This window comes from Anomaloglossus baeobatrachus, chromosome 3 (genome assembly GCF_048569485.1).
Source record: "Anomaloglossus baeobatrachus isolate aAnoBae1 chromosome 3, aAnoBae1.hap1, whole genome shotgun sequence".
NCBI lineage: Eukaryota > Metazoa > Chordata > Amphibia > Anura > Aromobatidae > Anomaloglossus > Anomaloglossus baeobatrachus.
The window spans coordinates 62,615,022-62,636,093 of record NC_134355.1 but is presented as its reverse complement, the minus strand read 5'-3'; the positions used below and the strand labels follow the sequence as shown (position 1 = coordinate 62,636,093).

At 51.5% G+C, this 21,072-nt stretch overlaps 1 protein-coding gene across 2 annotated transcripts in view; it reads right to left on the bottom strand.

Moving 5' to 3' along the window:
* Positions 1 to 21,072, bottom strand: part of PPP1R21 (protein phosphatase 1 regulatory subunit 21) — a 187,801-nt gene that overhangs the window by 73,881 nt on the left and 92,848 nt on the right. For both annotated transcript variants that reach the window (XM_075339212.1, XM_075339213.1), the window contains exon 12: positions 5,441 to 5,577. In XM_075339212.1, coding sequence (XP_075195327.1) covers positions 5,441 to 5,577 — 137 coding nt within the window. The remainder of the gene's footprint in view (positions 1 to 5,440; positions 5,578 to 21,072) is intronic.

Sequence of the window (21,072 nt, the reverse complement as noted above, 5' to 3'; positions counted from 1 at the left end):
GCCTGGGATGTGGACTGCGGATATGGTGGACCTGGAGTCTTCCGCCCATTGAAGAATGCGTTGTACCTCCAACATTGCCAGGCGGCTGCGTGTCCCGCCTTGGTGATTGATGTAGGCAACCGCTGTCGCGTTGTCTGACTGGACTCGAATGTGCCTGCCCGCCAACAGGTGGTGAAAAGCTAGGAGAGCTAGAAGCACGGCTCTGGTTTCCAGCACATTGATTGAAAGGGCTGACTCGTACGGAGTCCAAGTGCCCTGCGCTCTGTGGTGGAGACATACCGCTCCCCAGCCGGATAGACTGGCATCCGTGGTGAGAATCACTCAGGACGAGGCCAGGAAGGAGCGCCCCTGGGACAGGGAGAGGGGCCGAAGCCACCACTGAAGAGAGCTCCTGGTCTGTGGCGACAGAGCCACTAACCTGTGTAAGGAGGAAGGCCGCTTGGCCCAACAGCGGAGAATGTCCAGCTGCAGGGGGCGCAGATGGAACTGGGCAAAGGGAACAGCCTCCATGGACGCCACCATTTGACCCAGCACCTGCATCAGACGCCTGAGGGTATAACGGCGGGGCCTCAGCAGAGAGCGCACTGCTAGCTGGAGGGACTGCTGTTTGACTAAGGGCAACTTCACAAGTGCCGACAAAGTCTCGAACTGCATCCCTAGGTACGTGAGACTCTGGGTCGCAGTCAGAGTGGATTTGGGCAGATTGACCAGCCACCCGAATTGGGCTAGAGTGGCGAGAGTGAGCGAGACACTCCGCTGATAGTCTGCGCTGGATGAAGCCTTAACTAGAAGGTCGTCCAGGTAAGGAATCACTGCCAACCCCTGGAGGTGCAGAACCGCAATCACTGCTGCCATGACCTTGGTGAATACCTGAGGGGCCGTGGCTAACCCGAAGGGGAGAGCCACGAATTGGAAATGATCTTCTCCTATTGCAAAACGTAGCCAACGCTGGTGTGAAACTGCAATTGGCACATGCAGATAGGCATCTCTGATGTCGATGGATGCCAGGAAATCCCCTTGGGTCATTGAGGCAATGACTGATCGCAGAGACTCCATGCGAAAGTGCCGCACCTGAACATGCTTGTTGAGAAGCTTGAGATCCAGGATGGGCCGGAAGGTACCGTCCTTTTTGGGAACTAGGAAGAGATTTGAGTAGAAACCTCTGAACCGTTCCCGGGCGGGAACCGGTACAATCACTCCGTTGGCCTGCAAGGCTGCCACGGCCTGCGAGAAGGCGGCGGCCTGGAGCAAGGGGGAGTTGAGAGAAAAATCTGTTTGGCGGGCTGGAAGAGAATTCTATCCTGTAGCCGTGGGAGATGATATCCCGCACCCACTGATCGGAGACGTGTTGAAACCAAGCGTCGCCAAAGTGGGAGAGCCTGCCACCGACTAAGGACGTCGCCGGAGCGGGCAGAGAGTCATGAGGAGGCTGCCTTAGTGGCAGCACCTCCTGCGGTCTTCTGTGGACACGCTTTTGGGCGCCAGTCGGATTTCTGGTCCTTGGCTGAGTTAGCGGACGAGGCCGAGGGCTTAGAGGACGACCAGTTGGAGGACCGAAAGGAGCGAAACCTCGACTGATTCCTACCCTGGGCAGGTTTCCTGGTTTTGGTTTGTGGCATGGAAGTACTCTTCCCGCTAGTAGCTTCCTTAATAATTTCATCCAGCTGTTCTCCGAACAGCCGGGACCCAGCAAAAGGGAGCCCAGCAAGGTACTTCTTAGAAGAAGCATCTGCCTTCCACTCTCGAAGCCACAAGACCCTGCGGATAACGAGGGAACTAGCCGAAGCCACCGCAGTGCAGTGAGAAGCCTCCAGCATGGCAGACATTGCATAAGATGAAAAAGCTGAAGCTTGAGAAGTTAAGGCAACCATTTCGGGCATAGAGTCCCTGGTGAGGGAATGCATCTCCTCTAGAGAAGCAGAGATGGCTTTGAGAGCCCACACTGCTGCAAAAGTCGGGGAAAACGCGGCCCCCGCCGCTTCATACACGGATTTGGCCAGAAGGTCAATCTGATGGTCAGTGGAATCCTTAAGGGAGGTGCCATCAGCCACCGACACAACGGTCCGGGCTGAGAGCCTAGACACCGGAGGGTCTACCTTTGGGGACTGAGCCCACTCCTTGACCACCTCAGGTGGGAAGGGAAAACGGTCATCAGAACCACGATTTGGGAAGCGTTTGTCAGGACAGGCCCTGGGCTTGGTCACAGCGGCCTGAAAACTGGAGTGGTTAAAGAACACACTCTTTGCTCTCCTAGGCGAGGTAAACTGGTGCTTTTCTGCCAGAGAAGGTTGCTCCTCTGATACTGGCGGATTGAGATCCAGTACAGAATTAATGGAAGCAATCAAGTCACTAAGATCTGAGTCACCCTCGGACAGATCAATGGGGTACATGGAGTTAGCCTCCGAGCCCCCTGTAAAGGCATCCTCCTCATCCTGCGAGTCAGCTCTTGAATCAGAGCCACGGGAGGAGGAGGGAGGGGGAACCCTGCGTCTCTTCTTAGGAGGACGGGGTCTGGGCCCTGATGATGAATCCTCTGTGAGCTCCGAACCTAAGGGACCCATAGCAGTAGGGGCACCCTGTGAAGGGGGCTGATGCATATTCATCAACGTCCTGGACAGACGTTCTATGGACTCAGCAAAAGACTGGGAGATAGACCTAGAAAAGGATTCTACCCAAGCCGGGGGTTCAGCCACAGGAGCAGGAGCAGCTTGAGAGACCACTGGGGGTGAGACTCCAGGCTGTGGCACCGCCAAGTTAGAGCAGACATCACAATGTGGATAGGTGCTCGGTTCAGGCAGCAGGAGCTTACATGCAGCGCATACAGAATAAAGCTTTGGAGCCTTGCTCCTCGTGAGAGACATGCTGTTGGAGTGGGGGCTCTGCAAGAGAATGAACCCCAGAGAGTATATACAGAGGTCCACAACCAGAGACCGGTTGTGGCTTACCAGACCGCTGGAGTGGTGTTGTGTGCCCTCCAGATCCCGAAGCCCGGACCCCCAAGAACAGCACTTCAGCAGGGATGCAAAGTGCAGACCAGCGCCGAGTGAACTCTGTTTGAGAAAATGGCCGCCGGAGCGAAGAGAGGGGGCGGGACTTGGCTGTGAGAGCGGGATCTGGAGGGCCATAGAGACCTACAGGGGAGGAGACACGCACAGCAGTGGGGAGTGTCCCTCCCCTGTGCAGAACGGCCGCCGGGAGGAGCAGAGCCTGTCCCTCTGCATGAATGACATGCGGGGGCAGAGAACAGAAATTAGGCCTCCGGCAAAGCCGGGGCCTAAATTTGAGCGGCGAGGCCGACGCGCAGGCACCATCGGCGCGGTTCTCGGGCGACAGCTAGAGAACCCGCCGGAAATGCCAATAAATACAGTAAGCACACTCTCCCAAAACAATAAAGTACAGGGACCCCCAAAATATAAACGTCTCAGGTACTTAGCTGCTGAGACGCAGGGCCAGGTCCCTGGGGATGAGTGCTCCGGTCCAGCAGGGTCCTGAAGGGCTGCGGATGGAGACCGGTCTCCTGCCAGGCAGGGAAACCGTGCTGGCTCCCACTTCAAGCCAGAGCCCAGAAGGGATGGTGAAGGAGCATGGCATGTAAGGCTCCAGCCTTGGAAATCAACCTTACAACACCGCCGACACAGTGGGGTGAGAAGGGACATGCCGGGGGTCCAGACGTGGACCCGCACTTCTTCAATCTCATTCCAAAAGGAAAAAATCATATGAGAATGCATGTGTGGATGTATGCCTCCTGAACACAAAGCGATAAACTGGCTGGGTCTGCTCACCAGGGGGTGTATAAGCTCAGAGGGAGGAGCTACACTTTTAAGTGTAGTACTTTGTGTGTCCTCCGGAGGCAGAAGCTAAACACCCATGGTCTGGGTCTCCCAAAGGAACGATAAAGAAATAGAAATAATAATAATAATAATAATAAATACATTTCTATAAATTATCTACCAAGGCTCTACCTCTTATTTCCCTTGCCTGTCTCTGTATAACTTAGACTCCTGTGATGACGTCTCATCCTATATGAAAGCCAGACAAATGTCATGGCAGGTTATAGGCAGGTTTTTATAGACAGGCAGGGGTTTAATAAGGAAACCTTTGAACCGTATTTACCCTGTAACCCAAGCTGATCTATATATGCCTCAGTTACAGGGGAAATTCAGCCTCTTTGTTGCATAGCAGAGCTGTCTGGGACTCAAAGGGCTCAGCAGCTCCTGGGCCCTCCTACAGCCAGCAACCACATGTTCACTGTGTCTGGAGGAGCAAATGCCATCAGTGCCTTCTACAGATTCAGCACTTGATCAGTGCAGAGTATACAGTGATCATGAAAATAGAAATTTAAAAATTGGACCAACCAACAGGATTGTCAAAACTAAAGCCAGTGCTATACTGGGGCTATCATGCTGATTCTATACATACTGTAGTTGTGAGATCAGATGTATACATTCTGAAATATAGGCAAGGAAAGTTTGTGAAATGCACTGTTATTTGATGAGAGTTTTACTAGTTATTCCCACCCTTGTCCGCTGCCTGTCCTTCCTCCCTCTGTAATGACAGACAGGAGGAGGAAGGACAGACCGGCAGACAGGGGCGGTAATAACTAGTAAAACCCAACCCACCTATTCGATATTCTGTGGCACCTCTCAAGTAACAGTGCATTTCACAAACTTTACTTGCCTATATTTCAGAAAGTATACATTCGATCTCACAACTAAAAGGTATGTATTTCCCTCCACTATGGGAAGTCTGGCTGTGTCTGACATTTGGCTCTCTGCTTCAGCAGCTGCATGATCTTGTACAAGCCTCTTACTCTGCACTGACATTTTAGAATGTCAGTGAGGAGTAAAGTGAGGACCATGTGGGGGTTTAAAGTAGTTAAACCCTATAGGGTACGCAGAGGTAGCTTGAATTCTGGAGACAGCCGAGTAGACTGTGCAATGCTTTCCCTTGTTTGGGATAAATTGTGTGTAGAGCAAGGAGCTCAGCATTGTCCACAATTCCAAATGCTAAAGTTCACCAAAAAGATTCACAGGTCCCTAGTCCAGTGGCAACTGAACATAAGCAGCTAATGATCACTGGACCAGAGCCCTGCGAACATACTGCTACTCAAGGCATCCCAGTCACCTCTCCTTATCAGTAGGCCACAGCAATGTCATGCGTACGCTGCAACATAACGTCACGGGATGGGACCCACTAATCAAAAGTGGTGCCCCAGAGCCGCAGATAGGGAGAGGTATTGTTTGCACTGGATTACCAATGTGACCACTGAACCAAGGTCCTGCAAACTGCACCAACCTGTGACTGCGGCTTCTAAATAAATGATATTTTAGCCTTGAAAGGAAATTGTTGGTTAAATCATAGTAAATCTGTCAGTCAACTGTGTAAACAACAATTGTGAGAATGGCAGAAAATTGCAGATCTTCTAGTATGGGTTACTCACTGGGTAAGGCAAGGAGGGCAATGTAAGTGTTCAGCTTCTCAAACAGCGCCGTCATTCTTCTCACATCCCGCTGTAGTTCCACGTTACGTTCTCGTAGAGCTGCTGTGCAAAGGGAAAACGCCGATTCCTCCTCCAAACTTAGGGGGTGGACGGAAGCAAACATTGAAATAGGAAAAAGGTGAAACAAAAGTTTCCATCAAAATCTGCTGTATCAAAACCTTTCTGCTACATGTTTTAGGCAGCTGGGTCTAGGCGGGAGATCCATCAGGTCAACGATTGAAATCTCAGCAGCATCCATGCCATCATTTACAATGTGCATTAATAAAGTACCACGTGAGTGGGAAGCACTCCATATGTTATGTGATAGTCATCTATCAGAGGTCACTATTGGGGAGCAACATCACGCCTCTTACCCCTTTTGATTGAACACTTAAAGGGAACCTGTCAGGGGCAATGAAGGGAATTTTGTTACTTACCGTAAATTACTTTTCTTCTAGCTCCAATTGGGAGACCCAGACGATTGGGTGTATAGCTACTGCCTCCGGAGGCCACACAAAGCACTACACTAAAAAGTGTAAGGCCCCTCCCCTTCTGGCTATACACCCCCCGTGGGATCACGGGCTGCTCAGTTTTAGTGCTAAAGCAAGAAGGAGGAAAGCCAATAACTGGTTTAAACAAATTCAATCCGAAGTAACATCGGAGAACTGAAACCGTTCAACATGAACAACATGTGTACCCGAAAAAACCAAAAATCCCGAAGGAAACAGGGCGGGTGCTGGGTCTCCCAATTGGAGCTAGAAGAAAAGGAATTTACGGTAAGTAACAAAATTCCCTTCTTCTTCGGCGCTCCATTGGGAGACCCAGACGATTGGGACGTCCAAAAGCAGTCCCTGGGTGGGTAAAGTAATACCTCAAGTTTGAGCTGCAAAACAGCCCTCTCCTACGAGGAGGCAACCGCCGCCTGCAGGACTCTTCTACCTAGGCTGGCGTCCGCCGAAGCGTAGGTATGCACCTGATAATGCTTGGTGAAAGTGTGCAGACTCGACCAGGTAGCTGCCTGGCACACCTGTTGAGCCGTAGCCTGGTGTCGTAATGCCCAGGACGCACCCACGGCTCTGGTAGAATGGGCCTTCAGCCCTGATGGAACCGGCAGCCCAGCAGAACGGTAGGCTTCAAGAATTGGTTCCTTGATCCATCGAGCCAGGGTGGATTTGGAAGCCTGCGATCCTTTGCGCTTACCAGCGACAAGGACAAAGAGTGCATCCGAGCGGCGCAGGGGCGCCGTGCGGGAAATGTAGATTCTGAGTGCTCTCACGAGATCCAACAAATGTAAATCCTTTTCAAACCGATGAACTGGATGAGGACAAAGAAGGGAATTTTGTTTACTTACCGTAAATTCCTTTTCTTCTAGCTCCAATTGGGAGACCCAGACAATTGGGTGTATAGCTATTGCCTCCGGAGGCCACACAAAGTATTACACTCAAAAGTGTAAGGCCCCTCCCCTTCTGGCTATACACCCCCAGTGGGATCACTGGCTCATCAGTTTTAGTGCCAAAGCAAGAAGGAGGAAAGCCAATAACAGGTTTAAGGACCAATTCAATCCGAGGAACATCGGAGAACTGAAACCATTCCACATGAACAACATGTGTACCCGAAAAACCGAAAAAACCCCGAGAAAACAGGGCGGGTGCTGGGTCTCCCAATTGGAGCTAGAAGAAAAGGAATTTACGGTAAGTAAACAAAATTCCCTTCTTTGTCGCTCCATTGGGAGACCCAGACAATTGGGATGTCCAAAAGCAATCCCTGGGTGGGTAAAAGAATACCTCATGATAGGGCCGTCAAACGGCCTTCTCCTACAGGTGGCCAACCGCCGCCTGAATGACTTATCTACCTAGGCTGGCGTCTGCCGAAGCGTAGGTATGCATCTGATAATGCCTGGTAAAAGTAAGTAGACTCGACCAGGTGGGTGCCTGACACACCTGCTGAGCCGTAGCCTGGTGCCGTAATGCCCAGGACGCACCCACGGCTCTGGTAGAATGGGCCTTCAGCCCTGAAGGAACCGGAAGCCCAGTAGAACTGTAGGTTTCAAGAATTGGTTCCTCGATCCTCCGAGCCAGGGTGGATCTGGAAGCTTGCGACTCTTTACGCCGACCAGCGACAAGGACAAAGAGTGCATCCGTGTACAACCTGAGTGCTCTCACCAGATCCAACAGCTGCAAATCTTTCTGAAGTTGGTGGACTGGATGAGGACACAAAGAAGGTGAGGTGATATCTTGATTGAGATGAGAGTGGGATACCACCTTAGGGAGAAATCCCGGAATCGGGCGCAGAACTACCTTGTCCTGGTAAAGGACCAGGAAGTAAGATTTGTATGAGAGCGTTACTAGCTCGAAAACTTCTCCTAAGAGCCGTGACCGTACTAGAGAGGCCACTTCCCGTGAAGGGTGGGAAAGGGAAACATCTTTCCTAGGCTCGAAAGGCGGCTTCTGAAGAGCAATTAGAACCTTGTTCAGATCCCAGGGCTCTAACGGCCGCTTGTACGGAGTGCTGAGAAGACAAACTCCCTGCAGGAACGTGCGTACCTGCGGAAGTCGTGCTAGGCGTTTCTGAAAAACTACAGATAGCGCTGAGACTTGTCCCGAGAGGGAGCTGAGCGACAACCCATTTTCCAACCTAGATTGCAGGAAGGAAGGAAACATAGACGATGGAACCGGCTAGGGAGAAATCCCTTGAGCCGAGTACCCAGATAAGAATATCTTCCACATCCTGTGGTCAATCTTGGCGGACGTTGGTATCCTAGTCTGTCCCATGGTGGCAACCACGTCCTGAGATAATCCTGAAGACGCAAGGCTCCAGGACTCAATGCCACACCGTCAGGTTGAGGGTCGCAGAATTCAAATGGAAAAATGGCCCTTGAGACAGCAAGTCTGATCGGTCTGGTAGTGCCTCCGGTTGGCCCACCGTGAGGTACCACCGATTCGAGTACCACGTCATCCTCGGCCAATGGAGCGACGAGGATGGCGCGGCGGCAGTCGGCCCTGAACTTGCGCAGCACTCTGGGCAACAATGCCAGCGGCGTGACCCATAAGGTAGCTAGAACTGCGACCAATGCTGAACTAAGGCGTTCGCCGCCAGAGATCGAAGATTGTGAGACCGTGCCATGAAGCCGGGACGATGTTGTTGTGCCGTGACGCCATTAGGTCGACGTCCGGCATCTGTCAGCGGCGACAGATCTTGAGGAGACCATACCCCTGCGTCCATACCCTGGCGACTGAGGAAGTCTGCTTCCCAGTCTTCCCTTGGGATGTGAACTGAGGATATGGTGAATGCCGTGCCTTCCACCCACGTCAGAATCTGCCGGATTTCCTGGAAGGCTTGCCGGCTGCGTGTTCTTCCTTGGTGGTAAATGTATGCCACCGCTGTGGAGTTGTCCGACTGAATTCGGATTTGCTTGCTTTCCAGCCACTGCTGGAAGGCTAGTAGAGCAAGATACACTGCTCTGTTTTCCAGAACATTGATCTGAAGGTTGGATTATTTCTGAGTCCAAGTACCTTGAGCCCTGTGGTGGAGAAAAACTGCTCCCCACCCTGATAGACTCACGTCTGTCGTAACTACCACCCAGGATGGGAGTAGGAAGGACCTTCCTTTTGATCATGAGGTGGGAAGAAGTCACCACCGGAGAGATTCTTTGGCCGCCTGAGAAAGGGAGACGTCTCTGTCGAGGGACGTCGACTCCCCCTCCCATTGGCGGAGAATGTCCCATTGTAGTGGACGCAGAAGAAACTGCGCGAAAGGGACTGCCTCCATTGCTATCATCTTACATGGGAAGTGCATGAGGCGTCTCAATGTGTGCGACTGGTCCTTAAAGGAGAGATTGCAGCCTTGTCTGTAGTGAACGCTGTTGATTTAGCGTAAGCTTCACTATCGCTGAGAGAGTATGAAACTCCATGCCTAGATATGGTCGCGATTGGGTCAGGGTCGGATCTGACATTGAAAAGTTGATGATCCACCCAAAACTCTGGAGAGTCTCCAGCGCAACATACGGGCAGTGTTCCCTAAGAGGTTGCCTTGACCAGGAAATCGTCCAAATACGGGATCACAGAGTGACCTTGAGAGTGCAGAACTGTCACTACTGCTGCCATGAACTTGGCGAAGACCCGTGGGGCTGTCGCCAGCAGGAAGGAAGAGTTACGAACAGAAGGTGTTCGTCTCCTATAACGAAGCGCAGAAACGCTGGTGCTCTGGATCAATCGGCACGTGGAGATAAGCATCCTGTCTATTGATGCTAGGAAACCTCCTTGGGACATTGAGGCGATGACGGAGCGGAGTATTCCATCCAGAACCGCCTGGTGCTCACGAGCTTGTTGAGCAGTTTTAGATCCAGAACGGGACGGAACGACCCGTCCTTTTTTGGCACCCGAAATAATTTGGGGCAAAAACCGTGACCTTGGTCCTGAAGAGAAACGGAGTCACCACTCCTTCTGCCTATAAAGTGCACATCGTTTGCAGAAGCGCAACGGCTCGGCCGGGAGGTGGAGAAGTTCTGAAGAATCGAGTTGGAGGACGAACTAAACTCTATCCTGTACCCGTGAGACAGAATGTCTCTCCCCCAACGGCCATTGACCTATGGCAGTTAAATATCGCCAAGGCGGGAGAGCCTGCTACCGAGCGCGGATGCGAAGAGAGGAGGCTGCAAGTCCTGAGGAAGCCGCATTGGAAGCGGGTTGTCAGACTGTCTGTTTTGGGCGTGACTGAGCCCGCCACGAATCTGAGCTCCTCTGATCTTTTTGAGTCCTTTTTGGACGAGGAGACCCCTGCTCTGTTGGGGTTTGTTTGTCTGGGTTTGTAAGGATGAATCTTTACCCTTGGAGTGTTTAATGATTTCATCCAAACGCCCACCAAACAGTCGGTCCGCAGAAAAAAAACAAACTGGTTAAGCACTTTTTTGGAAGCAGAATCTGCCTTCCATTCACTTAACGACCAGGGTCTGCGTAAAAACACGGAGTGAGCGGACGCCACTGTCGTACGGCTCGTAGAGTGTAGGACAGCCGTAATCGCGTAAGACGCAAATGCAAACATTTGAGAGGTTAAGGATGCCACCTGCGGTACAGATGTACGTGTGACCGTGTCCATCTGTGTAAGAAAAGCTGAAATAGCTTGGAGTGCCTCTATGGCTGCGAATGCTGGAGCCAACGGCGCGCCTACAGCCTCATAGGTGGATTTCGACCAGAGATCCATCTGTCTGTCAGCGGCATCTGTAAGTGGAGCCCCATCTTCCACTGCAACTATGGATCTAGCCACAAGCCTGGAGATTGGAGGATGTCCCTTGGGACACCGGGTCCAGCCCTTGACCACGTCAGGGGCAGGGATAACGTGTATCTTAAGCCGCTTGGAGAAGCGCTTATCTGGATAAGCGTGGTGTTTTTGGACTATCTCTCTGAAGGCAGAGTGGTCCAGAAAAATACCTAATTTACGCTTGGGATACCTGAAATAGAATTTCTCCTGCCGTACAGCTGGCTCCTTCACAGGAGGAGCTGAGGGAGAAATGACCAACATTCTATTGATGGACGCTATAAGATAATACACTATGGCGTCACCATCAGGTGTACCGAGATTGAGAGCGGTCTCAGGATAAGACTCCTGAGCAGCTATCTCCGCCTCAGCACCCAGAGAGTCCACCTGCGGGACCCTGACCAGTGCGATGAAACTGAGGGCCGCTCAGCGAGCCCGCTTAGGCTGTCTGGGACTGTCGTCCGTGTCAGAGCCGTGACTCTGGGATGCACGTGACACCCCCGGAGCTGTAATTGTTCACACTGAGGGGGACCATGGATCAATGATTCAACAGTGCTCATGGTGTGAGAGACTTGTCTGGACTGCAAGGCTTCCAGTATCACAGCCATAGTCTCAGAAAATCTGTCAGTAAACACTGCAGACTTCATCCCCATCCTCTGGATCATTAGCAGAGACTCCGGCTGAGTTGCATACAATGGGGGTGTATGTAACCTGCCGGCCATATAGCCGTACCTGCTGTACCGGCTGCATGGAAAACATGTGCTTCTGCACCTCTGTTTTCCACAGACAGTATGCTGTAATCTCCTCCGCACAATAAGGAGGATATATACAAAAGTACGACCAAAACAGTGCAATGCATAGCGTAGAAGCCTATATCTCAATGCACTTCGGCACTAGTGGGGTTAGCACCACAAGTGCTGTTTAACGCCTGCTCACAGCGATTGTGTGAACCTCAGAATCCCTGTCAGGGTCTTCCCACACTTGTCTGTTTTATCGCTATAGAAAGAACTGACAATAATGGCTGCCGGCGTCCTGTGTTAGAGAAGGAAGCCGTGGGCGTGCTTGAGAAAGTGCGGGAATCCGGTTTCACAGTGCACACAGTGAGAGGGGTGGAGTATGCAAAACATACTCCAGCTCTCCGGGCTGCCGTGATGTGCAGCGTCACGCCCCTACCCTGACTGGCAGGCCTGTGGGCGTTAACGAACGAACTAGGCCGCAAAAGCCGGGGACTCGATTTATAAGCGCGGCCGCCGTAAAAGCGCAGCCAGCGCGGAAGTCCCCGGCGCACCACAAGTCCCAGCCGCGTCGCAGTCCCAGCGGCCGGCGCGACCGTTCTACATAAGTCTGCCCACTCAGCTAAGCTGAAGTGAGACAATGGCACAAGCGCAGCAGCGCTGATGTCCCCGGCGCACTAACACACCCAGCAATGCTGCGGTGTGCGTGCGAAATGCACGGGGACACAGAGTACCTTGAGGAAGCAGGGCCTGTCCCTGATGATACTCCGCTCCATATCCAGCGTCTTCTCCAGGGGCTGCAGATGGAGCACGGTCTCAGTGCCTGGAGACCGTTAAAATCCCACTTCGCCCAGAGCCCTGTAACAGGGATGGGGAAGGAATCAGCATGTGGGCTCCAGCCTCCGTACCCGCAATGGGTACCTCAACCTTAACAAACACCTCCGACAAAGTGGGGTGAGAAGGGAGCATGCTGGGGGCCCTGTATGGGCTCTCTTGTCTTCCATCCGAAATAGTCAGCAGCTACTGCTGACTAAATAGTGGAGCTATGCGTGGATGTCTGACCTCCTTGCACAAAGCATGAAAACTGATGAGCCAGTGATCCCACTGGGGGTGTATAGCCAGAAGGGGAGGGGCCTTACACTTTTGAGTGTAATACTTTGTGTGGCCTCCGGAGGCAATAGCTATACACCCAATTGTCTGGGTCTCCCAATGGAGCGACAAAGAAAGGAAGGTAAGGAGATATCCTGATTGAGATGAAAGGAGGAGACCACCTTAGGGAGAAACTCCTGAATCGGGCGCAGCACTACCTTGTCCTGGTGAAAAACCAGGAAGGGAGCTTTGGATGACAACGCTGCCAGCTCGGATACCCTCCGAAGAGACGTGACCGCTACCAGAAAGGCCACTTTCTGTGAAAGTCGAGAAAGTGAAACATCCTTCAGAGGCTCGAAGGGCGGCTTCTGGAGAGTAACTAGTACCCTGTTCAGATCCCATGGATCTAACGGCCGTTTGTACGGAGGGACGATGTGACAAACCCCCTGCAGGAACGTGCGTACCTGAGGAAGTCGTGCCAGACGCTTTTGAAAAAATACCGATAGCGCTGAGACTTGCCCTTTAAGGGAGCCGAGCGATAAGCCTTTTTCCAAACCAGATTGCAGGAAGGAAAGAAAAGTAGGCAATGCAAATGGCCAGGGGGACACTCTCTGTACCGAGCACCAGGATAAGAAAATCTTCCACGTTCTGTGGTAGATCTTAGCAGACGTGGGCTTCCTAGCCTGTCTCATAGTGGCCACGACCCCTTGAGATAATCCTGAAGATGCTAGTATCCAGGACTCAATGGCCACACAGTCAGGTTCAGGGCCGCAGAATTCAGATGGAAAAACGGCCCTTGTGACAGTAAGTCTGGCCGGTCTGGTAGCGCCCACGGTTGGCCGACCGTGAGATGCCACAGATCCGGATACCACGACCTTCTCGGCCAGTCTGGGGCGACGAGCAGGACGCGGCGGCACTCGGACCTGATCTTGCGTAGCACTCTGGGCAAGAGTGCCAGAGGGGGAAACACATAGGGCAGTTGGAACTGCGACCAATCTTGCACTAAGGCGTCTGCCGCCAGAGCTCTGTGATCGCGAGACCGTGCCATGAAAGTTGGGACCTTGTTGTTGTGCCGGGACGCCATTAGGTCGACGTCCGGCCTTCCCCAGCGGCGACAGATTTCCTGAAACACGTCCGGGTGAAGGGACCATTCCCCTGCGTCCATACCCTGGCGACTGAGGAAGTCCGCTTCCCAGTTTTCTACGCCGGGGATGTGAACTGCGGAGATGGTGGAGGCCGTGGCCTCCACCCACATCAGAATCCGCCGGACTTCCTGGAAGGCTTGCCGACTGCGTGTCCCGCCTTGGTGGTTGATGTATGCCACCGCTGTGGAGTTGTCCGACTGAATTCGGATCTGTTTTCCCTCCAGCCACTGCTGGAAGGCTTGTAGGGCAAGATACACTGCCCTGATTTCCAGAACATTGATCTGAAGGGTGGACTCCTGCTGAGTCCACGTACCCTGAGCCCTGTGGTGGAGAAAAACTGCTCCCCACCCCGACAGACTCGCGTCTGTCGTGACCACCGCCCAGGATGGGGGTAGGAAGGACCTTCCTTGTGATAATGAGGTGGGAAGAAGCCACCATTGAAGAGAGTCCTTGGTCGTCTGGGAAAGGGAGACTTTCCTGTCTAAGGACGTCGACTTCCCGTCCCATTGGCGGAGAATGTCCCATTGAAGTGGGCGCAGATGAAACTGCGCAAACGGGACTGCCTCCATTGCTGCCACCATCTTCCCCAGGAAGTGCATGAGGCGTCTTAAGGGGTGCGACTGGCCTTGAAGGAGCGAGTGCACCCCTGTCTGTAGTGAACGCTGCTTGTCCATCGGAAGCTTCACTGTCGCTGAGAGAGTATGAAACTCCATGCCAAGATATGTTAGCGATTGGGTCGGTGACAGATTTGACTTTGAAAAGTTGATGATCCACCCGAAAGTCTGGAGAGTCTCCAGCGCAACGTTCAGGCTGTGTTGGCATGCCTCTTGAGAGGGTGCCTTGACCAGCAGATCGTCCAAGTAAGGGATCACCGAGTGTCCCTGAGAGTGCAAGACTGCTACCACTGCTGCCATGACCTTGGTGAAAACCCGTGGGGCTGTCGCCAGACCAAATGGCAGGGCTACGAACTGAAGGTGTTCGTCTCCTATAACGAAGCGTAGAAAACGCTGGTGCTCTGGAGCAATCGGCACGTGGAGATAAGCATCTTTGATGTCTATTGATGCTAGGAAATCTCCTTGAGACATCGAGGCAATGACGGAGCGGAGGGATTCCATCCGGAACCGCCTGGTTTTCACGTGCTTGTTGAGCAGTTTTAGGTCCAGAACAGGACGGAAAGAGCCGTCCTTTTTTGGCACCACAAACAGATTGGAGTAAAAACCTTGACCTCGTTCCTGAAGAGGAACAGGGATCACCACTCCTTCTGCCCTTAGAGAGCACACCGCCTGCAGAAGAGCATCGGCTCGGTCGGGATGTGGGGAGGTTCTGAAGAACCGAGGCGGAGGACGAGAACTGAACTCTATCCGGTACCCGTGAGACAAAATGTCTGTTACCCACCGGTCTTTGACCTGTGGCAGCCAAATGCCGCAAAAGCGGGAGAGCCTGCCACCGACCGAGGATGCGGAGAGAGGAGGCCGAAAGTCATGAGGCAGCCGGTTTGGAAGCGGTTCCTCCGGCTGCTTTCTTTGGGCGGGAGTGAGTCCGCCAGGAATCTGAGCTCCTCTGCTCCTTCTGAGTCCTTTTGGACGAGGAGAATTGGGTCCTGCCCGAACCTCGAAAGGACCGAAACCTCGACTGTCCCTTCCACTGTTGAGGTTTGTTTGATCTGGGCTGGGGTAAGGAAGAGTCCTTACCCTTGGACTGTTTAATGATTTCCGCCAATTGCTCACCAAACAGCCTGTCTTGAGATAATGGCAAACTGGTTAAGCATTTTTTGGAAGCAGAATCTGCTTTCCATTCCTTTAACCATAAGGCTCTGCGTAAAACCACCGAGTTGGCGGACGCCATTGACGTACGGCTGGTAGAGTCCAAGACCGCATTGATAGCGTAAGTCGCAAACGCAGACATTTGCGAAGTCAAGGACGCCACCTGCGGCACTGATGGACGTATGATAGAGTCCACCTGCGCCAGACCAGCTGAAATAGCTTGGAGTGCCCACACGGCTGCGAATGCTGGAGCAAACGACGCGCCGATAGCTTCATAGACAGATTTCAACCAAAGGTCCATCTGTCTGTCATTGGCATCTTTAAGTGAAGCCCCATCTTCCACTGCAACTATGGATCTAGCCGCAAGCCTGGAGATTGGGGGGTCCACCTTTGGACACTGGGTCCAGCGTTTGACCACGTCAGGGGGAAAGGGATAACGTGTATCCTTAAGACGTTTGGAGAAACGCTTATCTGGATAAGCATGGTGTTTCTGGACTGCTTCTCTGAAGTCCGCGTGGTCCAGAAAAGAGCTCAATTTACGTTTGGGATACCTAAAATGGAATTTCTCCTGCTGTGCTGCTGCCTCCTCCGCTGGAGGAGAAATATCCAGCAGTCTATTGATGGCCGCTATAAGATCATTCACCATGGCGTCACCATCAGGGGTATCCAGGTTGAGAGCAGTCTCAGGATTGGACTCCTGATCACCTAGTTCTGTCTCATCATACAGAGAATCCTCTCGCTGAGACCCTGACCAGCGTGATGACGCCGAGGGTCTCTCCCAGCGAGCTCGCTTAGGCTGCCTGGGACTGTCGTCCGAGTCAGAGCCTTCAGCTTGTGATGTCTGGGACCCCCTTGGAGCACGGATTAGTTCCAACTGAGGGGGACCGTGGAACATTGAATCAGCAGTGCCCATGGTCTGAGTGACCGGCCTGGACTGCAAGGTTTCTAGAATTTTTGTCATAGTCACAGACATCTTATCAGCAAAAACTGCAAACTCTGTCCCCGTCACCGGGGCAGGGTTCACAGGAGTCTCTGCCTGGGCCACTACTAGCATAGGCTCCGGCTGACGAAGTGGCACAGGGACCGAACATTGCACACAATGGGGGTCAGGGGAACCTGCCGGTAGATCAGCCCCACATGCGGTACAGGCAGCATATGAAGCCCGTGCCTTGGCACCCTTGCTTTTTGCGGATGACATGCTGTTGTCTCCTCAGAGCAATATAGGGGTATAAGCCAAGAAGCGACCGTACAGTGCAATATATAGGTACAGACAAAAGTACACAAAAACTACACTGTGGCACTAGTGGGGTCAGCACCTAGGTGCTGCTTACCGCCCGCTTAACAGCGGGTGTGTGGTCGCCAGAATCCCTTGTCTGGGTCTCCCAGGGCTATGTCCGTTCTCCAGCTCAGACTGCGTGCAGGAATGGCTGCCGGCGTCCAGTGAAGAGGGGCGGGCCGTGGGCGTGCTGCAGACAAAGAGCGGGAACTGGCGTCCCACTGTGCCCAGTGAGAGGGCTGGAGTATGTAAATAAGACTCCAGCCCTCGGCGCTGACTATTGTACAGCGTCTCTCCCCTTCCCTGACTGACAGGGCTGGGGGCGGGAACGAAGCGTAACTAGGCCGCAGAAGCCGGGGACTAGATTTACAAGCGCTGCTGTCGTAAAAGCACGGTCGGCGCGAAGTCCCCGGCGCACCACAAGTCTCAGCCGCGCCGCAGTCACCATGGCGGCCGGCGCGGTAGTTCCCCACACATAAACTCAAAGCTGCAGTGAGTATAACCCCAAGCGCGCAGCGCTACTGTCCCCGGCGCACTAGAACACCCAGCAACGCTGGAGTGTGTCTGTGCCTGTCTGCACGGGGACACAGAGTACCTGAATGTTGCAGGGCCTTGTCCCTGACGGTACCCTAGCTCCGTATCCAGCAGGATCTCCGGGTCTGTGGATGGAGCCCGGCCTCAGAGTCTGGAGGCCGGTAAGATCCCACTTCACCAGAGCCCTTCAGGGGGATGGGGAAGGAAAAACAGCATGTGGGCTCCAGCCTCCGTACCCGCAATGGGTACCTCAACCTTAAACACCGCCGACAAAAGTGGGGTGAGAAGGGAGCATGCTGGGGGCCCTAGTATGGGCCCTCTTTTCTTCCATCCGACATAGTCAGCAGCTACTGCTGACTAAACAGTGGAGCTATGCGTGGATGTCTGACCTCCTTCGCACAAAGCATAAAACTGAGCAGCCCGTGATCCCACGGGGGGTGTATAGCCAGAAGGGGAGGGGCCTTACACTTTTTAGTGTAGTGCTTTGTGTGGCCTCCGGAGGCAGTAGCTATACACCCAATCGTCTGGGTCTCCCAATGGAGCGCCGAAGAAATATAACCACGAGCAGTTCTGGGTGCATATTGCTAATCCCTGCCTAACCGTCCCTGTATACACTAGCATAGATAAAGGGATCTTTAGAAAAAAGTATTTCTAAAGATCCTTTATGATATGCTAATGAGTGCAGGGACTAGTCACAAGGGTGTTCATTTTGGCGCTCATTCCGCCCTCCTAGCATAGTAGCACACCAACAGGGGCATGCTAACATGCTATTCAATGCCCAGCGTCATCAACGGTGACGCTCATACCTGTGTCCGTTGTCATTGTTTCAGAACCTCGGGTGTAGGGTCAAAAGTCCGGGCATTTCCGGTCATGGGCACTAGACCTCTCAGAAGCCGGGACGTGTACACCTGGCTTCATAGTGCGCATAACCAGAAGTGCTGGGACCTCTGATCATGTGCAGTGACCCTAAACACTGTAGTTCTGAAGCTGTGAAAACGGACACAGGTACAATGGGCAATGGACATTGAATAGCATGTTTGCACACCCCTGTAGCGGAATGAGAGCAGGAACTAACGCCAGTGCGACTAGTCCCCTCACTCATTAGCATCTCATAAAGGAACATTAGAAGTACTTTTTCTAAAGATCTCTTTATGCTACTAGATACAGGGAGGGTTAGACCGGGATTAGCAATATGCACCCAGAACTGCTCATGGTTCTGGATGCATATTGCACCTGACAGGTTCCCTTTAATGACTTAAAATGGCACCACCTAAACAGAGAATTCATAGTGGTATTCCCTGCTAGTCAAGGATATAGACTGTGGCAGAATACACTAATTTTGCTTTAGTTCATGCACAGAGGGATTGGGTTTGCAAACATGTGGCTTCTTGGGACTGTGGGGGTGGATTTCCTTGGTCTAGCAATGTGCTGACAACTCTAAAGCTTTCCTTGAAAGGAATCAATTGACATATGTAGAGAGATATTTTTAATTATTAATATCCCTTTAACCAGGCCTTGTGAGACTCAACAGGAGCCGAATTATCAGGTAGCCTCAGAAGGCCATTTTACGCCATTTTTGGGAACAGATGGATCTTGTGGTTCATTATCTTTGCACAAACAAAATTTGATTTTGTGCATTTCTGAATTATCAGAAGCTTAAAAGGGAAGGTGTCGTCCAAAAAAAAAAAAAATTCAATAACTGAAAAAATGTAAAGTATTAATGTTTTGTTTAGATTATTATTAGTTTTAATTGAGCAAAATGTAAAAAAAAAATTCACTCTTAAACACTAGGGGGAGCAGCTGCCTAAATCCTACTGTAGAACTAGCTCACATTACAACTACAGTAAAAGTGGGTGTAATCTGCTCTCCTGTGCGTGATGTCACCTCCCCTTCCCAGTTTCCAAAAAGATAAGGGAAGCTGAAGTTTTGGATCACAGTGCTGAGCCATGTTGTTGGTAACCGCAAAGAGATCCTAATGTCTAAAATGTCACCAAGTAAAGCTGCACAGTACTCCCTGCATAATACTCCCCACATGACGCTCTGCATGCCCCGTACCAGCAATGCTCTGCCGACCACCTGCCCGCGCTTTGCCGACCACCCATTATTTGCAGTCCACCCATGCTCTGCCGCCCGCCAGCCCGTGCTCTGCTACCCGCCTTCTGCTGCCCGCACCGCTTGCCACCCAATACTCTGCCGCCCGCACGCTCACCACCCAATGCTCTGCCGCACACAGGCCACCCAGTGGTCTGCCGCACACATGCCCGCCACTCAATGCTCTGCCGAACGCACGCCACCCAGTGCTCTGCCGCACGCACGCTCGCCACCAAATTCTCTGCCGCTTGCACGCCCACAACCAAATGCTCTGCCGAACGCACGTCCGCCACCAAATGCTCTGCCGCACGTGATCTCCTCCCTCTGCTGTGATCTGGACAGCCCAGGGGGGCTTGTCCTGCTCACAGCAGGGAGCTCTCAGTTTTACAGAATAGGGTCGGAGAGCGACAACTGTTCTATACCCAGGTCGCTGCAATATTTGAGGCGAGTAGCTGTCACAACACACAGCAAATCCAAGATGGCAGCCCCTTGTGCTTCAGTAAAACTAGAATTAAATAAAAACTAAATAAAAACAGTTAATTTAATTTTGTATTAAAAATACTTGATTTCATAAATCACTATTATGAACACAAAGAAAAAAAGGAAAAAAAAAAAAAAAGGAAAAAGAAAGGGACACCTTCCCTTTAATGAAAAGGATTTTTCAGGCAAAAAAAAAAAAAAAAAAAATAATAAATAGTTATATATTTTACTATTTGCGAAATATAGTTTTATGATCTCTGGCGTCCCAATCCATTGCCATTGCAGTCACATGCTGAAATGTTGGGCACCTTTTCCGGCGTTGGCCTTTGCACACAGCATTGCATGAAGGGGGGCAGCTACTTGCTGCTGTCTAATGTCAAAGCATGGCTCAAAAGGCAGCACGAGAGACTTAAGACTGGGGCGTCTAAGGGAGGATCACGACAACGGAGGTAATAACTTAATACGCAACATATTTTACCATTTACAGACAATTGATCTGCGCTGCCCTAGTCCTAATCACCAGCCCTCATGCGGCAGCTTTAAAGTAGTTTTCCCACAAAGTAAATTTTTATTAATAGATCTTGGAATAATAATAATTTCCACAATTGGATGAGTTTAAAAAAAACCCCATTCCTGTGCTGAGATAATCTTATATATGCGTCCGTGCTCTGTACTGTGTAATGGCCGTGTCTGACCGTACACAGACATGGCCTGATGGTACCACATCTCCTGGGCAGGGGAGGACACAGAGCATACAAACATTACAGCTTCGGATTGCAAATTACCCTTTGAGGTAAAACATTTTTTAAAAACAGACAGGGAAATGTTTTACCTCACAAAATGAATCAGGTCTTTTATATAACAAAAACAAAAAAAACAAACAAAAAAAAAAAAAGGTATAAAGACATAAGAGAATGGTATCATAATTGAAATTTTTTGTGAGGTAACAAAAAACATTTTAAAAAATGTTTTCCCTCAAAGAAAGTATAATTTGCTATACCATGCTGTAATGTCTGTATGCTCTTTTGCATCCTCCCCTGCCCAGGAGATGTGGTATGATCAGACCCTGTCCCTGTATGGTCAGACACGGCCATTACACAGTACACAGCAAGGACACATATATTAGAATATCTCCGCACAGGAAGCTTTATTTAAAATACATCCAATTGTGTAACTTATTATTCCAAGATCTATTGATTAAAATCAACATTAAATATAACTTTCTTTG